Below are 21,586 nucleotides of genomic sequence, written 5' to 3'. Positions count from 1 at the left end.
ACTGTAACAAACCCCTTCCCAATATTTAGCTGGAACCTCTTTTCTTCTGATCGGAATGGGTGACCTTGTGTCAGCTGGAAAGACCTACTGGTAAATAAATCATTAGAGAGATTATCATATGATCCCCTTATATATTTATACATAGTTATCATATCACCCCTTAAGCGCCTCTTCTCCAGAGTGAACATCCCCAATTTGGCCAGTTTTTCCTCATAGCTAAGATTTTCCATAACTTTTACCAGCTTAGTTGCCCTTCTCTGTACCCTCTCTAATACAATAATGTCCTGTTTGAGTGATGGAGAACAAAACTGTATGGCATATTCTAGATTATTTTACCCAAATGTCACCATCTTATTTTACAACTGCCAGTCACCTTATTGTTACAATTTTGCAATCGTTTTTTCTTGCCCATCTGCTATGACCACAATGCTCTACTGTCACCATCTTTCCATACTGTCACTATCTTACTGTCTCCATCTGGTCCTTCTGTCTAAATCTCAGCCTACTGTCCTCATCTTGTCCTACTGACCCAACCTCATCAGTTTGTCTTCATTTTACCCTACTGTTTCCATCTTGTCGTACTATCTCCATTTGTGCTACTGTCACTATCTCATCCTACTGTCTCCATCTTGCCCTTCAGTCTCCATCCTGCCCTACTGTTTCTGTATTACCCTACTGCCTCTATCTTCCCCAACAATCTAGTCCTGGTCTCTGTCTTGTACGTCTGTTTTTACTGAGGCCTCCTCCACCTTGCTCACCAATTTTCATAGTGAAATTATAATTCTGCTGTCAATGTGTCTGCTGAAATTACTGTTGCTAAATGTTTGTGTTGCCTCCACTGACCAAGGACAATTGTTGTATGCTAATAGAAGATCTCAGAAGTGCAAAATAGAAGACTTTTCCACCTCTCACCCTCACAGTTTTATTTAACCATTTATATCTAGACAACCCAGGAAGACTGAGCACTTTGGTATCTTTATATACCCTTGTGTAGAGAGTTTGGAAGGGCTCAGAGTGAAGAACATACATGCCCAACAGTTGGCCACATCAGGTTCCTGTTACATTAAACCGCAATGAGATAGCATAGGTCCATCTGTGCAAAGATACCCATTGCAGATCTATTTTGACCTTTGGGATGATCTTAAGGGCAGAAACAGATTTTAATAATAGAGGGGAGTCATTTCAGTCCTATGCAAGGGTCAAGAAAGGCCAAACTACTCTCAATATCACATCTATTAACTACATTACTAAATTGCTCCAAACATCAGCTTTCTTTGCCCAACCTCTCCAACTCTTTTAGGCCAACATGGATACTATGGTCTTTGTCTGGTAATGTGTTCACCAAAAAAAGGGATCCCTTTTTAGCTAAAGTGCTGGGGATATTTATTCTGTCCCTACATGTTGTTATTATATAGAAACACTCCTAGAAAAGAGCACTGGAACAGAATAAGATCTAAGCTCAGAATGGAAGGCTATTTCCGGCCAGACGAATAGAAAGCATTGAAGGAGAACATAAAATCAATGAGAGCCAACAGAGAGGATGGATGAGGCTTTAGGAAAATAACAAATGAAAGGCATAAAATACATCACGACGAAGAGAAGATCCATAGGGAAATAGATTAAAGGAGAGAAAAGGTAATAACTAAAATCAATCTTTTAAATCATTCAGCAACTTCTCCGGCCCAATTCTACGGGCGGTTTGAGATCAAAGGAAAAGCATTTAGGTTTCTTTAAAGCTGGAACAACTAATCTTCTGTCACACTTCATTAGCCTCCCCAATAATACAGGAGGGAGAGCGGGGGGCACAGCCATGAGCAGAATACATAGAGAGTACAGGGGTCTGGGCTGATATAGCGAGTAAATGATAATTGCTAAACTAACATTATCATGGGCTCTTCTGTATGGTAGTCACAGGGTCAGTCGTGCATTATGGGTTAGCAGTCAATAGGTCAAGAATATTTGATGTTAGGTTAGAATGGTAACCAAACTGCCCAAGGATGACCCTATTTATATAGATTCAGAGATCCATACAGCAGCCTTGGGTTCATTTACTCTCATTGATGATGATGTCTCCTCAAAGGCCCCTTTTTAACAATCATTATGGCAAAGCCTTTCTGAAGCCTCTTCCCCTAATATTTTCCATTTATAAACTTATCTGTCCTTTCAGAATGGTATCTTTGTATATTTGTACCCCAAAATAATCTCCCTGTTTAAAGGGAAGTCTAACCATTGTCAATACTCCTATTGTAACAGATGTTAGTAGCCGTTGTATCCACTGCCTGACACTGAGCATTATTGCTTAGACTGCTGCTGGGACTTTTTTTATGGGCAGGGCTGGGCCAAGCCAACAGGGTGCCCTAGGCACCCGTTGTCTACCCCACCCCCCATGTGCGTGTGCAAATGCGAATGCACCATAAGAAGAGAAGGGAGGGTAACGAAGGAGAAGGGAAAGGCAGGGAAGGGGAGGGAGGAAGTGACAGAGGGAGGGGAGAGTGATGGGAGGGAGGGGGAGAAGAGCGGAGGGAGGTGAGAGCAGCAGGGAAGCAAACCACCCAGACTAGGGGACTAGGGGTAGGCAGAAAACCTTTGAACAAGTAACTGCCCAGCACCCCCACATAGGGTTGCCACCTTTATTGAAAAATATTACCGGCCAGTGGGGGGCGGGCACCAAAAGGGGGCGGTCCGTGATGCAAAATGGGGCGGAGCTACGTGGTGTGCCGCAAAAGGGGCAGAGCAACATCACAGCAATGTCCACAGCGCTGGAAATAAGGTAAGTTCTGTGCGAATTGGGGGCAGGCCAGGGGCTTTTTTTGAAGGGTATTACAAATTACTGGCAACTGCATTGCCGGTAAATTTGTAATACCAGCCCCGGCCTTGGCAGGTGTTTTACCGGCTAGGCCGGTAAAATACCGGCCAGGTGGCAACTCTACCCCCACATCTTTGCACCCTAGGCAGGTGCCTCTTCTGCCTTCCCCCTAGTTCCGGGCCCTGTCTATGGGGGAGGCTGAACAAGATATTTGCTATATTGTTTCTTCCCAATGTGTCTAACCTTACATGTATGCAAATGAAGCATAATTAACTGTAGCCCCATTAACAAAAGAGCTAAAAGTACAAAAAATATGCAAAATGCGTCGGCATCACACAGGAGAATTCCGCAGGCCTGCAGCGATATCCTATTCCCATGAGCTCACATACCTGGGCTTGGTTATCCATAGCCAGTTACACGCCCAGGATATTTTGGGGTAACTGCTCTTCCTTAAGGGCAAATGTATCAAAATGTTAAAACTCTTCCTAATTTTTTGCCTGGATGTCACGCAAATAATTTCTCACTTTAATTCATTCTCAGGAATATATAATTTGTAAATTGGATTTGCTAAAACCCCCAGTGGGCAAATGCCCTGTATTGAGAATTCTTCAGTAAGTGAAGTCATATAAGGTTTTTCATGTCATATTTCAGATGCTGATGTGTCCATTCCCTGTTTTATTTAAAGGGTAAGGCATTAGTAGCTTAAGGCACAAAATGACTCAATGTCCTTAATTGATAATGGGTTGAGTGCAGAGGATCTCTTGTATTTATATAGTTACATAGTTAAATCCGGTTGAAAAAAGACAAAGTCCATCAAGTTCAACCCCTCCAAATGAAAACCCAGCCCCATACACACACCCCTCCCTACTTTTAATTAAATTCTATATACCCATATCTATACTAACTATAGAGTTTAGTATCACAATAGCCTTTGATATTATGTCTATATATATAACAAGGGAAAGTTGTGCTCACCACTATTTTTTAAAACCATTAGGCAGGGGTGCAATGAGGGTGTGACCACAAAATACATATAGTCAACTACAAAAGGTCCTCTGAGTGCATATATATATATATTAGTATTGCGTTGGTTACAAGACACCATAAACCACCTTATTTTAGCCCTATATTTTGTTGTACCCTCTGCCACGGCCACGATCAGTAACCACTGAGAAATTACTAACTTAGCAGGGCCCTGATAATTAGCCCACATTGGTCACCTGGGTGGTTGGCTATTCCAAAAAGTAAAACAGGGCCCCATTGAAAATAAAAAAAACGAAAAATACCCCTCACATACATAGCAATTCCCCTGATCAGCCTTAGCAACTCCCCAATTAGTCCACCCATGATTGACCAAGCCAAGACCATTCCACAGCACACAGCTCCATGTCTGGGGGCATCAATCCACCATAACTGACCTTCAGGCTGTCCACCCCCTTTACTTACTGCCCCACTGGTTGCAAAACACTAGAGACTTAATGCCCTGCCTTATAACAGACTGGATGACATACAGAAATCTGGCCAGTAGGCGGGGCTAATTCAAGCCCAGGAGTATCAGGCAATGCAAGAGGGAGTATGTCAAGAAAGTTCCTCTGATGTCCTCTAACACTTGCTCTAACACCCCAGGGGATAACAAGTCATTTGGTGCTTGTGGGTACAGAAGAACGAGCAGAGGAGACCTTCGTTTCTTGACCTTCTCTGAGTTCCACTTACCCTGGAATACTTTGTGGTTCTGAAGACGTTGAGCCACATCCTTTATTATTAGCCCAGTAGAAAGGAGTTGGCATATAAATATATAAATGTTCCAATCACCCAGCGTTGAGGTCGGTGCTGCACAAAATGCATCTATGATATAACTGATCCATACGGAATAAAGACACGGCCCACCAGAACCAGCAAATATTTGCTCTTTACGAAAAGACATTTAAAGGCAAAGTATTCCCAGTAATTATCAATACAAAATCCCACTTATTATACAAATAAGTGCAACCTTCCACTAACAGTCAGTGCATTATAAGTCTGGGTTATGAATGTGGCCCTGTTACTGGGGGGCCCAACAGGTCACATTGTTAGGGAATTTCACTGGCCACTCAGGTCTGGAAGTACATCTGTAGCTTATCTTAACGGAAGCTGCCGAGTCAATATCTCCTGAGTCAACAGGCGCAACATGGCGGCCAACGCAAGAAGCCATCTTGGGCTGTGATTACGTCAGCTCCCGGTGCAACTACATCTCTCCGTATGCGTCGTCTTAGGCATTTGCACCTTCTTGTGTCAGAGCGTGCGTCTCCGGGTTCCCTGCTGCTGATTGGTCCACGGTTTTATTTTCTCTTCGCCGTAAGACAAAGAAAAGGGCAATGAAGAATATCAGCGCCATGATTTCAAAGAGGATTTGTAGCCCGATGTACCTGGAGTAGGGAAACAGCAGGTTACTGGGGAATAATACATTTTATAGATACAAGGGGATGCTAGGGGCCCCCGTGGGACCCCCAAACATGTATCAGAGTGAAATGAATATGGAACATTCCCAAACATGTACAGAAAGAAAGAGAAGCAACTCCACCTTTATACTGTACTAGGGGAAACTATACGGCAGCTCTTGTCTAATTTTATATATATAGTTACCGAGAGTAAAGGGGTTGTTCACCTTTAAATTAACTTAATGATGTAGAGAGTGATATTCTGAGACAATTTGCAATTGGTTTTCATTTTTTATTATTTGTGGTTTTTTACTTATTTAGCTTTTTATTTGGCAGCTCCCCAGTTTACAATTTCAGCCATCTGGTTGCTAGGGTCCAGTTTAACCCAACAACCATGCACTGATATGAATAAGAGACTGGAAGATGAATAGGACAGGGTCTGTTGCATAGAAGGATGAGTAATAAAAATTAGCAACAACAAACAAAGCATCTGTTAGATGGGTCTGTGACCCCCATTTCGAAGCAGGAAAGAGAAAAAGAAAAAAAAAAAGCAAATAATTGTAAAAACTATTTTAAAAAATTAAGACCAATTGAAAAGTTGCTAAGAATTAGCCATTCAATAACATACTAAAACTTAACTTAAAGGAGAACTCAACTCTAAAAATGAACGTGGCTAAAAATTTCCTATTTTATATAGTGAACTTATTGCACGAGGCTAAAGTTTGAGCTTGTCAATAGCAGCAATGATCAAGGACTTCAAACTTGTCACAGGGGGTCACCATCTTGGAAAGTGTCTGTGACACTCACATGCTCAGTGGGCTCTGATTGGCTGTTGAGAAGCTAAGCTTAGGGCTCGTCACTAATTATCCAGCAGAAAATGAGCTTCCCTGGCTGTAATATAAGCTGATGCTACAGGTTTGCTGATTATTCAATTCTGATGCTAATTGCACTGGTTTCTGTGCTGCCATGTAGTAATTATGTTTATTAATTACTAATCAGCCTTATATTGTGACATTTCTATTCTATGTGTACTGTATATTGTGAGTGGCTCCCTAAGCTCAGTAAGTGACAGCAGCACAGAGCATGTGCAGTGAATCAGCAGAAAAGAAGATGGGGAGCTACTGGGGCATCTTTGGAGACACAGATCTTTACTGCTAAAGGGCTGTGGTTGCCTTGGGCACAAAACATCATGTACAACATTTCTACCTACTTCTTTAGTTAGGCTTTAGTTCTCCTTTAAAGGTGAACCATTTCTTTAAGGATGCAGTAAGAGAAACTTCAAGGGTCCGCCCCCCACAATAGATTTTTGGTCATACCTTCCCCCTTCGAAATTGTGGGTCAATCGCAATTTCACGTGTGTCACGGGTCACCCCTTAGAATCTCAGCCCCCCTGCAGCAACAGGGTCTGCGACACAGAATGAGACATAGAAGGAAGGAGCAGAGCTTACAATCTAAGTCCTATTACCAACAAATGGAGTTTCTATTCCTTCGACATGTTGAATTCAGCGAATCAGAGGAATCCTACTGACAGAACCAAAGCACCGGCCAATTACCTTTGTCTCAGGTGATTATTATCATAATACAGACAGGAAGTTTTCTTGCCGCACTTCCGCCCCCAGAGGATACAGGTGCTGTCAATCACACTGCCGTACATTACGGGGCCCGGGAGCCAAGCTGGGGGGAGAAATGGCCAGTGAATTCAGTTATTTCATGTAGATACACATAGATTTATTCATAGTAATCCTGTAGGAATGAGTTGCTCTGGGAATGGGGGTGAGAGCAACTGATTGTGAAACTACAACTCCCAGAATCCTCAGAGGTTTAATTATGTACAATATTAAAGGGATGCTACAGCTTTGCGGTAGCTTTTAGCATGTTATAGCATGTTCAAGTTTGCAATTGGTCTTCATTATTTATATAATTGTTTTTGAGTTATTTCTCCTGGTCTTTTGCCTCCAGCCAGCTTTCAAATAGGGGTCACTGACACCATCTCAAAAGTAAATGCTTTGTAAGGCTTCAGATTTATATTTAATGCTACTTTTTATTCCTCATCTCTCTATTCAGACCTTTCCCATTCATGTTCCAGTCTCTTATTCAAATCAGCACATGGTTGCTAGGGGAATTGGAACCGTAGCAACCAGATGCCTGGTTGGAGAGCTGCTCAATAAAAAGCTATGGGTCACATTTACTAAGCTCGAGGGAAGGATTAGAATAAAAAATACTTCGAATTTCGAAGTATTTTTTTGACTACTCCGACCATCTAATTGGCTACTTCGAACTTTGACTACGACTTCGAATCGAACAATTCAAACTAAAAATCGTTTGACTATTCCACCATTCGACCCATAGTAAATGTGCCCCTCAATAACCACAAATAATAAAAAAATGAAAACCAATTGCAAATTGTCTCAGAATATCCCTCTCTACATCATACTAACAGTTAATTTAAAGGGATACTGTCATGGGAAAAAATTTTTTTCCAAAATGAACCAGTTAATAGTGCTGCTCCAGCAGAATTCTGCACTGAAATCTATTTCTCAAAAGAGCAAACAGATTTTTTTATATTCAATTTTGAAATCTGACATGGTGCTAGACATTTTGTCAATTTCCCAGCTGCCCCCAGTCATGTGACTTGTGCCTGCACTTTAGGAGAGAAATGCTTTCTGGCAGGCTGCTGTTTTTCCTTCTCAATGTAACTGAATGTGTCTCAGTGAGACATGGGTTTTTACTATTGAGTGTTGTTCTTAGATCTACCAGGCAGCTGTTATCTTGTGTTAGGGAGCTGTTATCTGGTTACCTTCCCATTGTTCTTTTGTTTGGCTGCTGGGGGGGAAAAGGGAGGGGGGTGATAACACTCCAACTTGCAGTACAGCAGTAAAGAGTGATTGGAATTTATCAGCGCACAAGTCACATGACTTGGGGAAGCTGGGAAATTGACAATATGTCTAGCCCCATGTCAGATTTCAAAATTGAATATAAAAAAATCTGTTTGCTCTTTTGAGAAATGGATTTCGGTACTGGAGCAGCACTATTAACCGATTCATTTAAAAAAAAAAAATGTTTCCTATGACAGTAGGTTATGTTGCTATATTCTCTGTATATTTATTTATTATTTAAATTATTTTTTATTATTATTATTATTACTTTTAATAAAATCTTTGAATGTGTGAACAGGCTCAGCACAATCCACTAATCTCCCCTCCCACTTTTAGTCTTTTTGGGGGGGGGTAACTGAGGAATGTAGCCCTAAATCAGGACCATTGGGGAGTTTGTATGATTTGGCTCAGTGGGTGACTCCAACCATTTACTTCTATGGCAATCGCCTGCACCCATGGGCATAGTGTGCATCAAGCAATCCCATGACACAAAGCCTATCTAACTGACCACACCCTCTGACTGACAGTTTTCCTTTCATACATGTGGACAGACCAGCTATTCTGCCCTGGGGAACAACTTCTGTTTCATGTACTTTAGCATATCTCCCAACATTTTGGAAATAGAAAGAGGGACAAAAAGATTTGCTGCACGCAGTGCAGGGAACATTTTCAACCACGCCTGTTTTGTGGCCACACCCCCTAATTACCATTTTCATTTTACAAAATTTGGCAGATTATCAAAGTTTGAACATATTTCTGTTTACAGTTTTGCTAATGAAGGTGAATTGCCCTTTAAGCTGCAAGTCACAGTTTCCCCAAGAGACCTGCTTATCTTAAATTGATACAATTGTCTCTTTGCTTATCTTAAATTGTTAAATTTTTGGGCTATTCTGCCAAAAGCCGATTGAGTTAGAAACTTTGTATCGTTTTCTGTCTGTTCAATGCAGGAGATCAAAGAGAAATGGGTATATTGATCCAAGAATGAAGTTAGAGATTGGAATTTAAAAAGCGTAAAAAGTGAAAGTTCATCCTTTGATAAATATGCCTTTGAAAATCCCATTGAAATGAATGGAGAGAGGCGGAATTTCACTGTAGAGGACAGTGGCGATCTCTATCTTTGATAAATATACCCCTTACTTTGGGACATTTTAGTAACAATCAGGGACTGCGGGTTGAGCTGTCAAAATCAGGACTGTATCCCGAAAAACGGCACAGTTAGGAGGTATGCTTTTGTGCCAGATTCATTAAATACCAAGAAATAGGGATACGGGTATGGGATCCATTGTCTGGAAACCTGTTATCCACACAGCTCTGAATTACAGAAAGGCTGTCTTTCATAGACTCTATTTTTAATCCATTTCAAAAATAATTTCCTTTTTCTGTTTAATAATAAAACAGTAGCTTGTACTTGATCCCAACTAAGATATAATTAATCCTTATTGGAAGCAAAACCAGCCTATTGGCTTTATTTCATGTTTATATGATTTTCTAGTAGACTTAAGGTATGACGAATCAAATTATGGAAAGATCCATTATCTGGAAAACCGCAGGTCCCGAGCATTCTGGATAACAGGTCCCATAACTGCATTATGAAATCTTACCCAGAATCCTCAGAAGCATAAGCTGTATTCCAATAGCCAGTGACTTGTCCGTAGGTTTCACACTCCTAGAAACGCAAAGGGAAAGTGTAAGGGTTTGACTGCACCAGGGGTATTAATACTACAATGCTGGAGTATCCTGTTCTCTCCTTACCTGATGATGAGCATGAAGGACGGAGTCTGAGCCATACTAGCCAGTCCCCCAGCCAGGCACAAGAGCGCCATAAATACCTTGAACAGATGGAAACACCCAGTGCCACACGAGCCGGGTTTGGCTGTACTGCCTGCAGGGATACAACTGCACCCCGTGTAATTCTGTGGGGAATAAACATATACAAATGCAGGAGGGTAACGTTTTTTTCTAACCTTTATGTGCTTTGATTCATTTTTCCTATGTGAATGTTTTCTGTTGGCAGTTCAGTGACTGGCCAGTAGATGTCACTATAGAAAAGCGTGAAGGTTTTTCATGCCCCAGTGAAAGTGTTGGCCAGCTAGGCTGGGTCCTTTTTCCCATAGGGGAGAGGGAGTAGCTCCCTAGAGGTTATAAAAAGGGATGTTGCCATGTGTTCTGTCTCTGTCCAGTGCACCATTGGAAGTGGGTTGTGCTGCTTGGGCTGAGGTGGAAGTAGGCCAAATAGAAGAGGGGGATGGTGGTCAGCACAGCTTTTCCAAATGGTATGCACGTGGAAGTAGGCCTCAGTATAGCAGTTAGTCAGTGTCAGGTCAGAAACTATAATAGGTCACTCTAGGAGTGACAGATAGTTTCAGGAAAGTTAGTGAGCAGCCAAGGCTCCAACGAGGAGTTAGTGAAGGGTTAGCACCCTGCGGTGACATTGCCGCCAGGTTAGGGACTCAAGTAGTTAAGCTCAGGGATAGAGAGATTCTTGGAGTGGAAACCAGCTGTGAGGTCGCCTTCAATGGGGAATGTGCACCAAAGGCAGGAAAGGCGGCTCAATTCACAAAGCTGACTAACAAAGGATCAGACTGTATCTGTGAGTAATACATTTGTGTAAATGACCTGCTGCCACTACTTGTTCATGAAGTGTAACATCTGAGCATTCATCTTGAATATGTGAGTATTGAGAAGTGTACCGCCACCAATAAATGTTCTGCTGTTTTAAAGAACCACTGGCGCTCAAAGTTTAATTGATCAACAGTGAATACTGTGTGTGCTTATACCATGTGGTAATCCCTTCCTCTATACCATAAGCGAGGGCCCCACCTGTGGATAAAGAATCTATTGATATCGTGCCTATCGGGAGTTGCTGGGAGTTGGACCCCTTGCCCGGGTACCAAAACCAATGGATAGTAACCCAAGGGAAGGTTTAGGAAAACCCTGACCTATCCACCTGTTACACAGTATTTTCCACTATATACCATAGCTAGAATCTCAGCTGCCATAAAGCAGGACAGGACTGCAGCTTACAATGGGGATCAGATAGGATCTGTGCAGCCACTGGGACAGAATGCTCTGTTATACAGATAGCTAGAATCTCAGCTGCCATAAAGCAGGACAGGACTGCTGCTTACAATGGGGATCAGATAGGATCTGTGCAGCCACTGGAACAGAATGCTCTGTTATACAGATAGCTAGAATCTCAGCTGCCATAAAGCAGGACAGGACTGTTGCTTACAATGGGGATCAGATAGGATCTGTGCAGCCACTGGGACAGAATGCTCTGTTATACAGATAGCTAGAATCTCAGCCATAAAGCAGGACAGAACTGCTGCTTACAATGAGGATCAGATAAGATCTGTGCAGCCACTGGGACAGAATGCTCTGTTATACAGATAGCTAGAATCTCAGCTGCCATAAAGCAGGACAGGACTGCTGCTTACAATGGGGATCAGATAGGATCTGTGCAGCCACTGGGACAGAATGTTCTGTTATACAGATAGCTAGAATCTCAGCTGCCATAAAGCAGGACAGGACTGCTGCTTACAATGGGGATCAGATAGGATCTGTGCAGCCACTGGGACAGAATGCTCTGTTATACAGATAGCTAGAATCTCAGCTGCCATAAAGCAGGACAGGACTGTTGCTTACAATGGGGATCAGATAGGATCTGTGCAGCCACTGGGACAGAATGCTCTGTTATACAGATAGCTAGAATCTCAGCTGCCATAAAGCAGGACAGGACTGCTGCTTACAATGGGGATCAGATAGGATCTGTGCAGCCACTGGGACAGAATGTTCTGTTATACAGATAGCTAGAATCTCAGCTGCCATAAAGCAGGACAGGACTGTTGCTTACAATGGGGATCAGATAGGATCTGTGCAGCCACTGGGACAGAATGCTCTGTTATACAGATAGTTAGAATCTCAGCCATAAAGCAGGACAGAACTGCTGCTTACAATGAGGATCAGATAAGATCTGTGCAGCCACTGGGACAGAATGCTCTGTTATACAGATAGCTAGAATCTCAGCTGCCATAAAGCAGGACAGGACTGTTGCTTACAATGGGGATCAGATAGGATCTGTGCAGCCACTGGGACAGAATGCTCTGTTATACAGATAGCTAGAATCTCAGCTGCCATAAAGCAGGACAGGACTGCTGCTTACAATGGGGATCAGATAGGATCTGTGCAGCCACTGGGACAGAATGTTCTGTTATACAGATAGCTAGAATCTCAGCTGCCATAAAGCAGGACGGCTGAGATATATTAAATAAATAAATGGAGCGTTTAACCCTTTACATGTTGACATATATGTTTCTGACAGTTTATAACCTCTGCATGGCTGGTTCAGGCTCCTTTTACAATGTGGCAGAATATCTGAACTAGTCACGCAGAGAGGGATAACTACATTAACAAATAAAAATAGAATCTGGTGGAATATATACTTCTGTGTTTTTATAATATTCTACTTACCAGCACTTCATTTGCCGACTCCCCAAAGTGTACAACTCTGCAGCCGGCATAACACGGAGAGATGTATTCTACCCCATCTGCGCCACACACAGGGTTAAAGGCCGTACTGGAACATTGGCAGTCACTGCTACATTCTCTCACGTTCTGCCATATTCCAGAACTGAGAACCAACAATACAGAACATCATTATTAGCAGCCTCCTCCCACCCCTCAATATATGGGGAAAGGGGGTACCTATAAACGGAGCCCCATGCAATCCCATGAAGACAAAGTAAAAAATCACCACTGGTGAATGGTGAAAAGCAAGAGTCAGAAGGGAAAGGCAGCTGGTGGAGAATCCTTATTCTAGAGCAACTGGGGGCAATAGGAGGATACTCAACTGTAACAAATGAAGGGCAGGATGGGCATATCCAAGTGCTAAAATGGCCACATACTGTATGAAGTCAACCACCAACCAAAAAATCACTTTTAGCATTTGGCCAACAAACCAAATCTTGGTGGAATTAGCAATGGCCAATGGCCTGATGTGTCAATATGGATAAAATGTCCCACCAAGCAAAAAGACTAGAACAGTAAACATGGTCTTTAGTCAACCAAAACTTGACTCCAAGTCAGAAATTCAAACATAAGCACCTGTTCTGGGGCCACTGGATGCAACATACAAGGGGTTGGGGAGCAACATGTTGGCTCAGGAGCCAATGGTTGGGCATCGCTGGTGTAGAGTAACTCTAGGACAGTGATCCCCAACTAGTAGCTCGTGAGCAACATGTTGCTCCCCAACCTCTTGTATGTTGCATCCAGTGGCCGCAGAACAGGTGCTTATTTTTGAATTCCAGGCTTGGCTGCCAGTCCATATAGGGCTACCAATAGTCAATCACATCCATAATTTGGCACCACCCAGAAACATTTTTCCTGCTTGTGTTGCTCCCCAACTCTTTTTTGAAAAAGGCTGAGGACCCCTGCTCTAGGGGATGATTATGAGGAACATATCTTCAGGGGGGGGTCACATTTACCTGTCCTGTTGGTCATTATGTGGACTTGCAAAATGCTGTGTGGAGCATCCAATGAAAAGCAAAGGACTGGCGGTGAAAATGCAGGCTACCAACCCAATGACGCACATCAATGCACACTGTTTGGGAGTCAAGCGGTATCTCTTCATTATTATTCCTCCCAACACAATGCCAGACATTGCGGCCGGAATGTTAGCAGACCCTAAAAGCATAAAATGTCATGTGATGAATTTGCCCACACCCTCCTTACTTATCCTTTGTTGGAACCCTATGGACTCAATTTTGCCAGATCCCCAGTATGGATCTTTCTCCTAATATGGCTCAGTTCCATCATCCTCACTGTATTTCCTTCCAAACCAGCCACTCTTACAGTCACTAAGAACATTTCTATTACCCATGGGAACCAACTATTTGCCAATTGGACCTTCCTTAATGTACCTCCTTCCAGACCTGCACCCAACAAACCCACCATCTTTTGCAGTCACCAAGATGACTTCTTTTATTCATGGTAGCCAACTATTTGTCAGTTGGAACTTCCTCACTGTACCTCCTTCCAGACCTGCATCCAACAAATCTCTATCTTTTGCAGTCTTCTATCCAGGGTAGGTAGAACATTGGCCATCTTTGACCCTAAATATTCCACCAGGACGTTAAATACCTTATTAACTCAGGAGTCACATATAGAAGGACCTGGTCTCATGCACAGTTATTTCACATTATGGTGTTATATCTATGTATGTCATCAATATGACGGTTGCTTGTTATGGCTATATGAAGTTCATGCCAGTTAGAAAGCCCTATATCTGCCATTAGGTTACTTTTACATTGACCAATTTCATTGCTATTGACTGGCTCGACAAACCCCAATGGTGGGTATAGGCTTACAGGGTCTTAAATGGAGTCTTGGAGAAGAACTTTCTCATCTGAACAATCATCAGGCTGGTTAATTAAAGGAAACTGAAGTCCCTTGGCCAGACACCTCTTTTGGTGAAATCACTTACCCATTAAGAGGTTAGCAAAAGAGGCTGTGACAGAGAATTGCCTCTCCAGGAACTTAGCCATGAATGTCGCCAGTCCACATGCCATGGCCGACACATTGGCTTGGGCAAGAACAACAAGGATGAAGACTGGATTTTTCACTGTCCGGAATAGAACCTTAGGAAATACTGAAAGAGAAGAGAATAGAGCATTTAACTTTTATGATATACCCACTGGCTGATGTTGGGACTCTAGGAGAACAGAAGAAGACTTGCCTAGAACATGGCATTGTTCCGTGTGATAGCATAGCTGGTCTAAATGGTCTCATAGGGCCCTAGAGAGCTTGGATACAGTGTGAAGGAATGAAGGTTGGATGTGGGATTCTTGAGTCTGGGGGATAGTTAAGCTCAGTTTTGAGGTTCAGAGGTCACCTTTGTGCCCCAACATTTTATTGACTATTTTTAGCCTATAAAAAGGAAATACATAAAACTAATCATATGGCCAGAATTTCAGGGGCACTGTCTAGAGTCCCATTCCAAGGCTCTCAAGCTGCCTATTACTGCAGTGACAGAGGAAAACAAATCTGGACTGGGCCACGTAGGACTCATTTCCTAAGGGATCGATCCGCTGATCCGCCAGCCTTTCTAACTCTTTGCACCCCAGTCCCGTGGCTCAGCACAAGGCAGGCGTAAAGTAAAATTTTTACAGTGACGGACTCTGTATCAAAAACGGTCCAAGTGATACCCATTAGCAGGCGCTAAAGTTGCTAAAACAATCACAATGTGTTCTCACATCTCTCCCCGAGGGGCTTCAGTAAATATCAGTGGCATCTGGAGTGTCAGAACTCTGATGAGCTCGGCACATGGAATTGCTTTAGGAAGCAGCACAAGGACATTCAGTATGTGCAGAGGTAACCTTCAGCATGTCTGCTTTGTGGGTCAGAGATGTCTGACTTAATATCAAATAGGGATTGGTAGCACTAGATAGGTACCTAATATATAGAGACAAGAGGAAAGTGTTGGAAGGGTTACTGTCTGCTCTCTCTCATTTCCCTACAGAAATAGGGATTGGTAACACTAGATAGGTACCTAATATATAGAGACAAGAGGAGAGTGTTGGAAGGGTTACTGTCTGCTCTCTCTCATTTCCCTACAGAAATAGGGATAGGGTAGCACTAGATAGGTACCTAATATATAGAGACAAGAGGAAAGTGTTGGAAGGGTTACTGTCTGCTCTCTCTCATTTCCCTACAGAAATAGGGATTGGTAACACTAGATAGGTACCTAATATATAGAGACAAGAGGAGAGTGTTGGAAGGGTTACTGTCTGCTCTCTCTCATTTCCCTACAGAAATAGGGATTGGTAGCACTAGATAGGTACCTAATATATAGAGAAAAGAAGAAAGTGTTGGAAGGGTTACTGTCTGCTCTCTCTCATTTCCCTACAGAAATAGGGATTGGTAACACTAGATAGGTACCTAATATATAGAGAAAAGAGGAAAGTGTTGGAAGGGTTACTGTCTGCTCTCTCTCATTTCCCTACAGAAATAGGGATTGGTAGCACTAGATAGGTACCTAATATATAGAGACAAGAGGAAAGTGTTGGAAGGGTTACTGTCTGCTCTCTCTCATTTCCCTACAGAAATAGGGATTGGTAACACTAGATAGGTACCTAATATATAGAGAAAAGAAGAAAGTGTTGGAAGGGTTACTGCCTGCTCTCTCTCATTTCCCTACAGAAATAGGGATTGGTAACACTAGATAGGTACCTAATATATAGAGACAAGAGGAAAGTGTTGGAAGGGTTACTGACTGCTCTGCTCTCATTTCCCTTCAGAAATAGGGATTGATAACACTAGATAGGTACCTAATATATAGAGACAAGAGGAAAGTGTTGGAAGGGTTACTGTCTGCTCTCTCTCATTTCCCTACAGAAATAGGGATTGGTAGCACTAGATAGGTACCTAATATATAGGGACACTATATTTCTGTATTATTTGCTCTATGAATTGTATGGGCAGGGCAGGATTAGAGAATAAAGCTTTAGTTGGCAGCTAACCCAGAGCTGCTCGCTGGCAAACTTTACCCCCAAGAAACAAGTTAGGCTACTGGTGGATTATGAATTTCTGTGGGGATTTCAGAAAGATGAAGATCAGACAGAAAGCACTTTATTTGCTGCCAAATCTCATTCCAGGGCCCAGAAGTTACTCTGTTGCACATCAGACAGTCTGATCTATAAAGTGTTTATCCAGAGCACCAGAGGGACTTTCTTTCCCTGCTCCACGCAGCCTCTCACTCTCATTATCTCCCTCGTCTCTGTGTTATACAGGCGTTACATGGGGGTACAGAGAAGCTGCAGTTAAGGAATCAAACAAAGATAAATTGAATTCTGCTGAAAGTGACATTCCCAATGGGTTCACCTGGAGATGTTTGCAGGGATGCAGAAAACCTTCAGACCCATATGCCTCCCAATAGCTCCCAGCCTGAATGTGAGCAAGAACCCTTACTTTGCAAGGTTGTTGGATAAGGGCCCCATAATTGTACTAATCTCTAATATCTCTCTTCTCTCTTCTCTCTCTCTCTCTCTCTCTCTCTCTCTCTCTCTATCTATCTATCATCTATCTATCTATCATCTATCTATCTATCTATCTATCTATCTATCTATCTATCTATCTATCTATCTATCTATTTATTATCTATCTATCTATCTATCTATCTATCTATCTATCTATCTATCTATCTATCTATCTATCTATCTATCATCTATCTATCTATCTATCTATCTATCTATCTATCATCTATCTATCTATCTATCTATCTATCTATCTATCTATCTATCTATCTATCTATCTATCTATCTATCTATCTATCATCTATCTGTCTATGCAACTATCATCTCTCTCTCTCTCTCTCTCTCTCTCTTTCTCTCTCTCTCTATCTGTCTGTATGTTTGTCTATCTATCTACCTATCATCTCTCTCTATATCGCTCTCTTTTTCATTCTTCCTCTCTCGCTCTTTCTATCTATCTATCTATCTATCTATCTATCTATCTATCTATCTATCTATCTATCTATCTATCTATCTATCTATCTCTAATCTATCCATCCAAATATATATATCGGGCATGTCCACCATGTGGCCCATAAGCTGTCTCTATATTTTCCCATAGACATCACAAGTATAGTGCCACCTACTGGATGGGAATAGAAAGTCCTATGAAATGACCCACCAAGCTCAGGACCCACCTTTAACGAACTGGGAGAGCGTCAGCTTCTCTTTTTCTTCTGTTTTATTTTTGACCTCATCCATCAGGCTGAGCTTTGGCTCCTCTGGAGTCTCACTGGGACCCTGAATGGAAATAAAATGCAAACACTAAAAATAAAAGAGCAATTGAAGGAAATCCTGAGCCAATACTGGTTGATGTCACCACTGATGGGTTGTAACGAATTGTTAATGTAAAATGCACTTAAAAAATACCATTTAATACAGTTTATTACTATAACATGGTCCCTAAATGATAAACTTGTACAGAGACTCTGTGGCAGAAACAAAACTTTTATTATTGCATTTACAGTTGGTAGATCAATGCTAAATCCTGGTTGGTCACTGTGGCTCATGACCCTGATGCAAATTAGCTCAGTGTTAGTAAATGATGTGGGGTATCAGCTGTTGTTAAATTCCCTGCGTCCATCTAAAGCCATGTCCTACTCTTCTGGTCAGGTTCCCACTAGACGTTGGAACATTGTTGCTGGGAGTTGTTGCTGGGAGTTTCTTTTTCATTCAGCCAAAAGAGCATTAGTGAGGTTGGCCACTGATGTTGCGGAACTGTTTTACAGTTGAGGTTCTAATGGATCCCACAGGGGTTCAGTTGGGTTGGATCAGAGTTGTGTGCAGTCAGGTTCTTCCCATCTCAGTCAACCCATTCTGTAGGGAGCTGGCTTTGTGCATGGGGTATTATTGTGACAAAATAAAAAAGCTCCAACCCCCAAACTGTTCCACAAAGGTACCTAATTGTTAGAAATGTCATTGTACCCCGTAGCTTTAAGGGGCCCAAGCCCAGTATTGGACTGTTGGGTCTGGGCCCTGCAGGGCTGCTACATCAGGGGAAGCTGACCCCTCCTCCAACTTCAGGGTCCCCTCGCTAGCCGTCTGCAACCTTTCTCTAGCCACTTCCCTCTCTGTCCCCAACCAGCAAGTACCTGCTTTTCTTGCATCAGTCAGGGAGAGATCAGAGAGCGCCGACTCACAGGCAGGTCAAATCGGATCTGTGCCAGTAGCGGCCCGATGAGGACCATGGACCTGCCGCATTTTCTTCCCGGTGTCCCACCAGCCCATTCTGACCCAGTCCAAACCATGGAAACAGCCCAAGCCCATTATTCCTCCTCCTTCAGACATTACTGTTGGCATTATCTATTTCGGCAGGGAGTGACTCCTGGCACCTGCCAACCCCTAACTTTTCTGCCAGATGGTGAAATGCCATTTATCCCTGCAGAGAACGTTTCCACATCTCCAGAATCCAATGGCATTGCCCTTTATTCCACTCCATCTAATACTTGGCATCACACAAGGTGCTATCCAGCTTTGTACAACATTATCAAGATTTAACGACCAACATTTGTCATCAAAGAATTGAATATTATCATATAGAACGATGGACTGGACCTTGTTGCACCATGTACCACATGTTTGAGCCGAAGACTGTGCTTTAAAGTCGGAACCATCTTTTGAAATGCCAAAACAAAAGATTATTTATAATTTGCTGCCTTTTACAAAGTGATTTGTTTGTAAAATGACAAATTCTTTGTTGTGCACTTGGATTCTCCTTTAATCCTTGTTTCACCTGATGGATTTAAACATGATGGGATGGAATCTCTGATCCGGCAGATAAAGGGGAAGAATAACAGACACTATTTATTCACTGTAGGATCTGGAAATCGGTAATATTACAGTCTACTCCTTTAACTGTGCTACAATCCTGCGGCATTCATTCTTTTATTTCACTGTTAATATAAATGTGTCATTATGGGAAACTTTTCCCAGATGTATTTTTTCCATATTTTTTTCAGTATGATACTGAAAAAAATAGGGGAAAAAAGGACAGAAATTAACGGAGAAGCAGTTTCATAAACATATATATATATATATATATCCATTTTAAAATCATCAAGTACAAAGTTCCTTTTTGGGTCCCAGCAATTTATTGGAAACCAGAGTAAAATAAACCCAGCTGATCCATCACTGAGTTTGTAGTGAGATGAGGTTGGTGCAAGCGAGTACAATACTGTATATACAAACACAGCCAAGGTCACTATAAATTATTCAATATTCACAGGTTTGTGCTGAGAGATACATTCTCCTGTCAGATTATTTGGAAATGGATTTGCCTTCAGCACAGAAAGGAAAAAAAATACAGTAAATTGTCTGGGGAGACTGCGCCCACGGGAAGAGGATAAATACGGCTAAGATCAAGGTGCCAGCACTTTTATGTGAAAATAAAAAGAGCTCCAAAGTAACAGTTACAGGAAGAGGGGGGAACACATGGGGGGATAAATACAGTGACACTTCCATGTATAATACCCCAGAACACACAGCAGGAAAAATATTGAGCCAATTCCATGTATAATACCCCAGAACACACAGCAGATAAATACAGTGCCAATTCCATGTATAATACCCCAGAACACACAGCAGATAAATACAGTGCCAATTCCATGTATAATACCCCAGAACACACCGGATAAATACAGTGCCAATTCCATGTATAATACCCCAGAACACACAGCAGATAAATACAGTGCCAATTCCATGTATAATACCCCAGAACACACAGCAGATAAATACAGTGCCAATTCCATGTATAATACCCCAGAACACACAGCAGATAAATACAGAGCCAATTCCATGTATAATACCCCAGAACACACAGCAGATAAATACAGAGCCAATTCCATGTATAATACCCCAGAACACACAGCAGATAAATACAGTGCCAATTCCATGTATAATACCCCAGAACACACAGCAGATAAATACAGTGCCAATTCCATGTATAATACCCAGAACACACAGCAGATAAATACAGTGCCAATTCCATGTATAATACCCCAGAACACACAGCAGATAAATACAGTGCCAATTCCATGTATAATACCCCAGAACACACAGCAGATAAATACAGTGCCAATTCCATGTATAATACCCCAGAACACACAGCAGATAAATACAGTGCCAATTCCATGTATAATACCCCAGAACACACGGCAGATAAATACAGTGCCAATTCCATGTATAATACCCCAGAACACACGGCAGATAAATACAGTGCCAATTCCATGTATAATACCCCAGAACACACAGCAGATAAATACAGTGCCAATTCCATGTATAATACCCCAGAACACACGGCAGATAAATACAGTGCCAATTCCATGTATAATACCCCAGAACACACAGCAGATAAATACAGAGCCAATTCCATGTATAATACCCCAGAACACACAGCAGATAAATACAGTGCCAATTCCATGTATAATACCCCAGAACACACAGCAGGATAAATACAGTGCCAATTCCATGTATAATACCCCAGAACACACGGCAGATAAATACAGTGCCAATTCCATGTATAATACCCCAGAACACACAGCAGATAAATACAGTGCCAATTCCATGTATAATACCCCAGAACACACGGCAGATAAATACAGTGCCAATTCCATGTATAATACCCCAGAACACACAGCAGATAAATACAGAGCCAATTCCATGTATAATACCCAGAACACACAGCAGATAAATACAGAGCCAATTCCATGTATAATACCCAGAACATACAGCAGATAAATACAGTGCCAATTCCATGTATAATACCCAGAACACACAGCAGATAAATACAGTGCCAATTCCATGTATAATACCCCAGAACACACAGCAGATAAATACAGTGCCAATTCCATGTATAATACCCCAGAACACACAGCAGATAAATACAGAGCCAATTCCATGTATAATACCCCAGAACACACAGCA

At 42.1% G+C, this 21,586-nt stretch overlaps 1 protein-coding gene across 3 annotated transcripts in view; it reads right to left on the bottom strand.

The window, feature by feature from the left end:
- Positions 1–4,698: 4,698 nt before the first annotated feature.
- slco2b1.L (solute carrier organic anion transporter family member 2B1 L homeolog) overlaps positions 4,699–21,586 on the bottom strand; it is a 60,098-nt gene continuing 43,210 nt past the window's right edge. For 2 of the 3 annotated variants that reach the window (XM_041581118.1, XM_041581119.1), the window contains 8 exons: positions 17,803–17,905; positions 14,581–14,745; positions 13,583–13,781; positions 12,570–12,729; positions 9,852–10,012; positions 9,701–9,765; positions 6,777–6,897; positions 4,700–5,211 (listed from right to left, as the gene is read on the bottom strand). In XM_041581118.1, the coding sequence (XP_041437052.1) occupies positions 5,055–5,211; positions 6,777–6,897; positions 9,701–9,765; positions 9,852–10,012; positions 12,570–12,729; positions 13,583–13,781; positions 14,581–14,745; positions 17,803–17,905 (1,131 nt within the window). In that variant the 3' untranslated portion in view covers positions 4,700–5,054. 3 annotated transcript variants of the gene reach the window in all.

Source organism: Xenopus laevis, chromosome 2L (assembly GCF_017654675.1).
Source record: "Xenopus laevis strain J_2021 chromosome 2L, Xenopus_laevis_v10.1, whole genome shotgun sequence".
NCBI lineage: Eukaryota > Metazoa > Chordata > Amphibia > Anura > Pipidae > Xenopus > Xenopus laevis.
The sequence above is the reverse complement of the archived record's forward strand: the minus strand, read 5'-3'. Positions and strand labels throughout refer to the sequence as shown.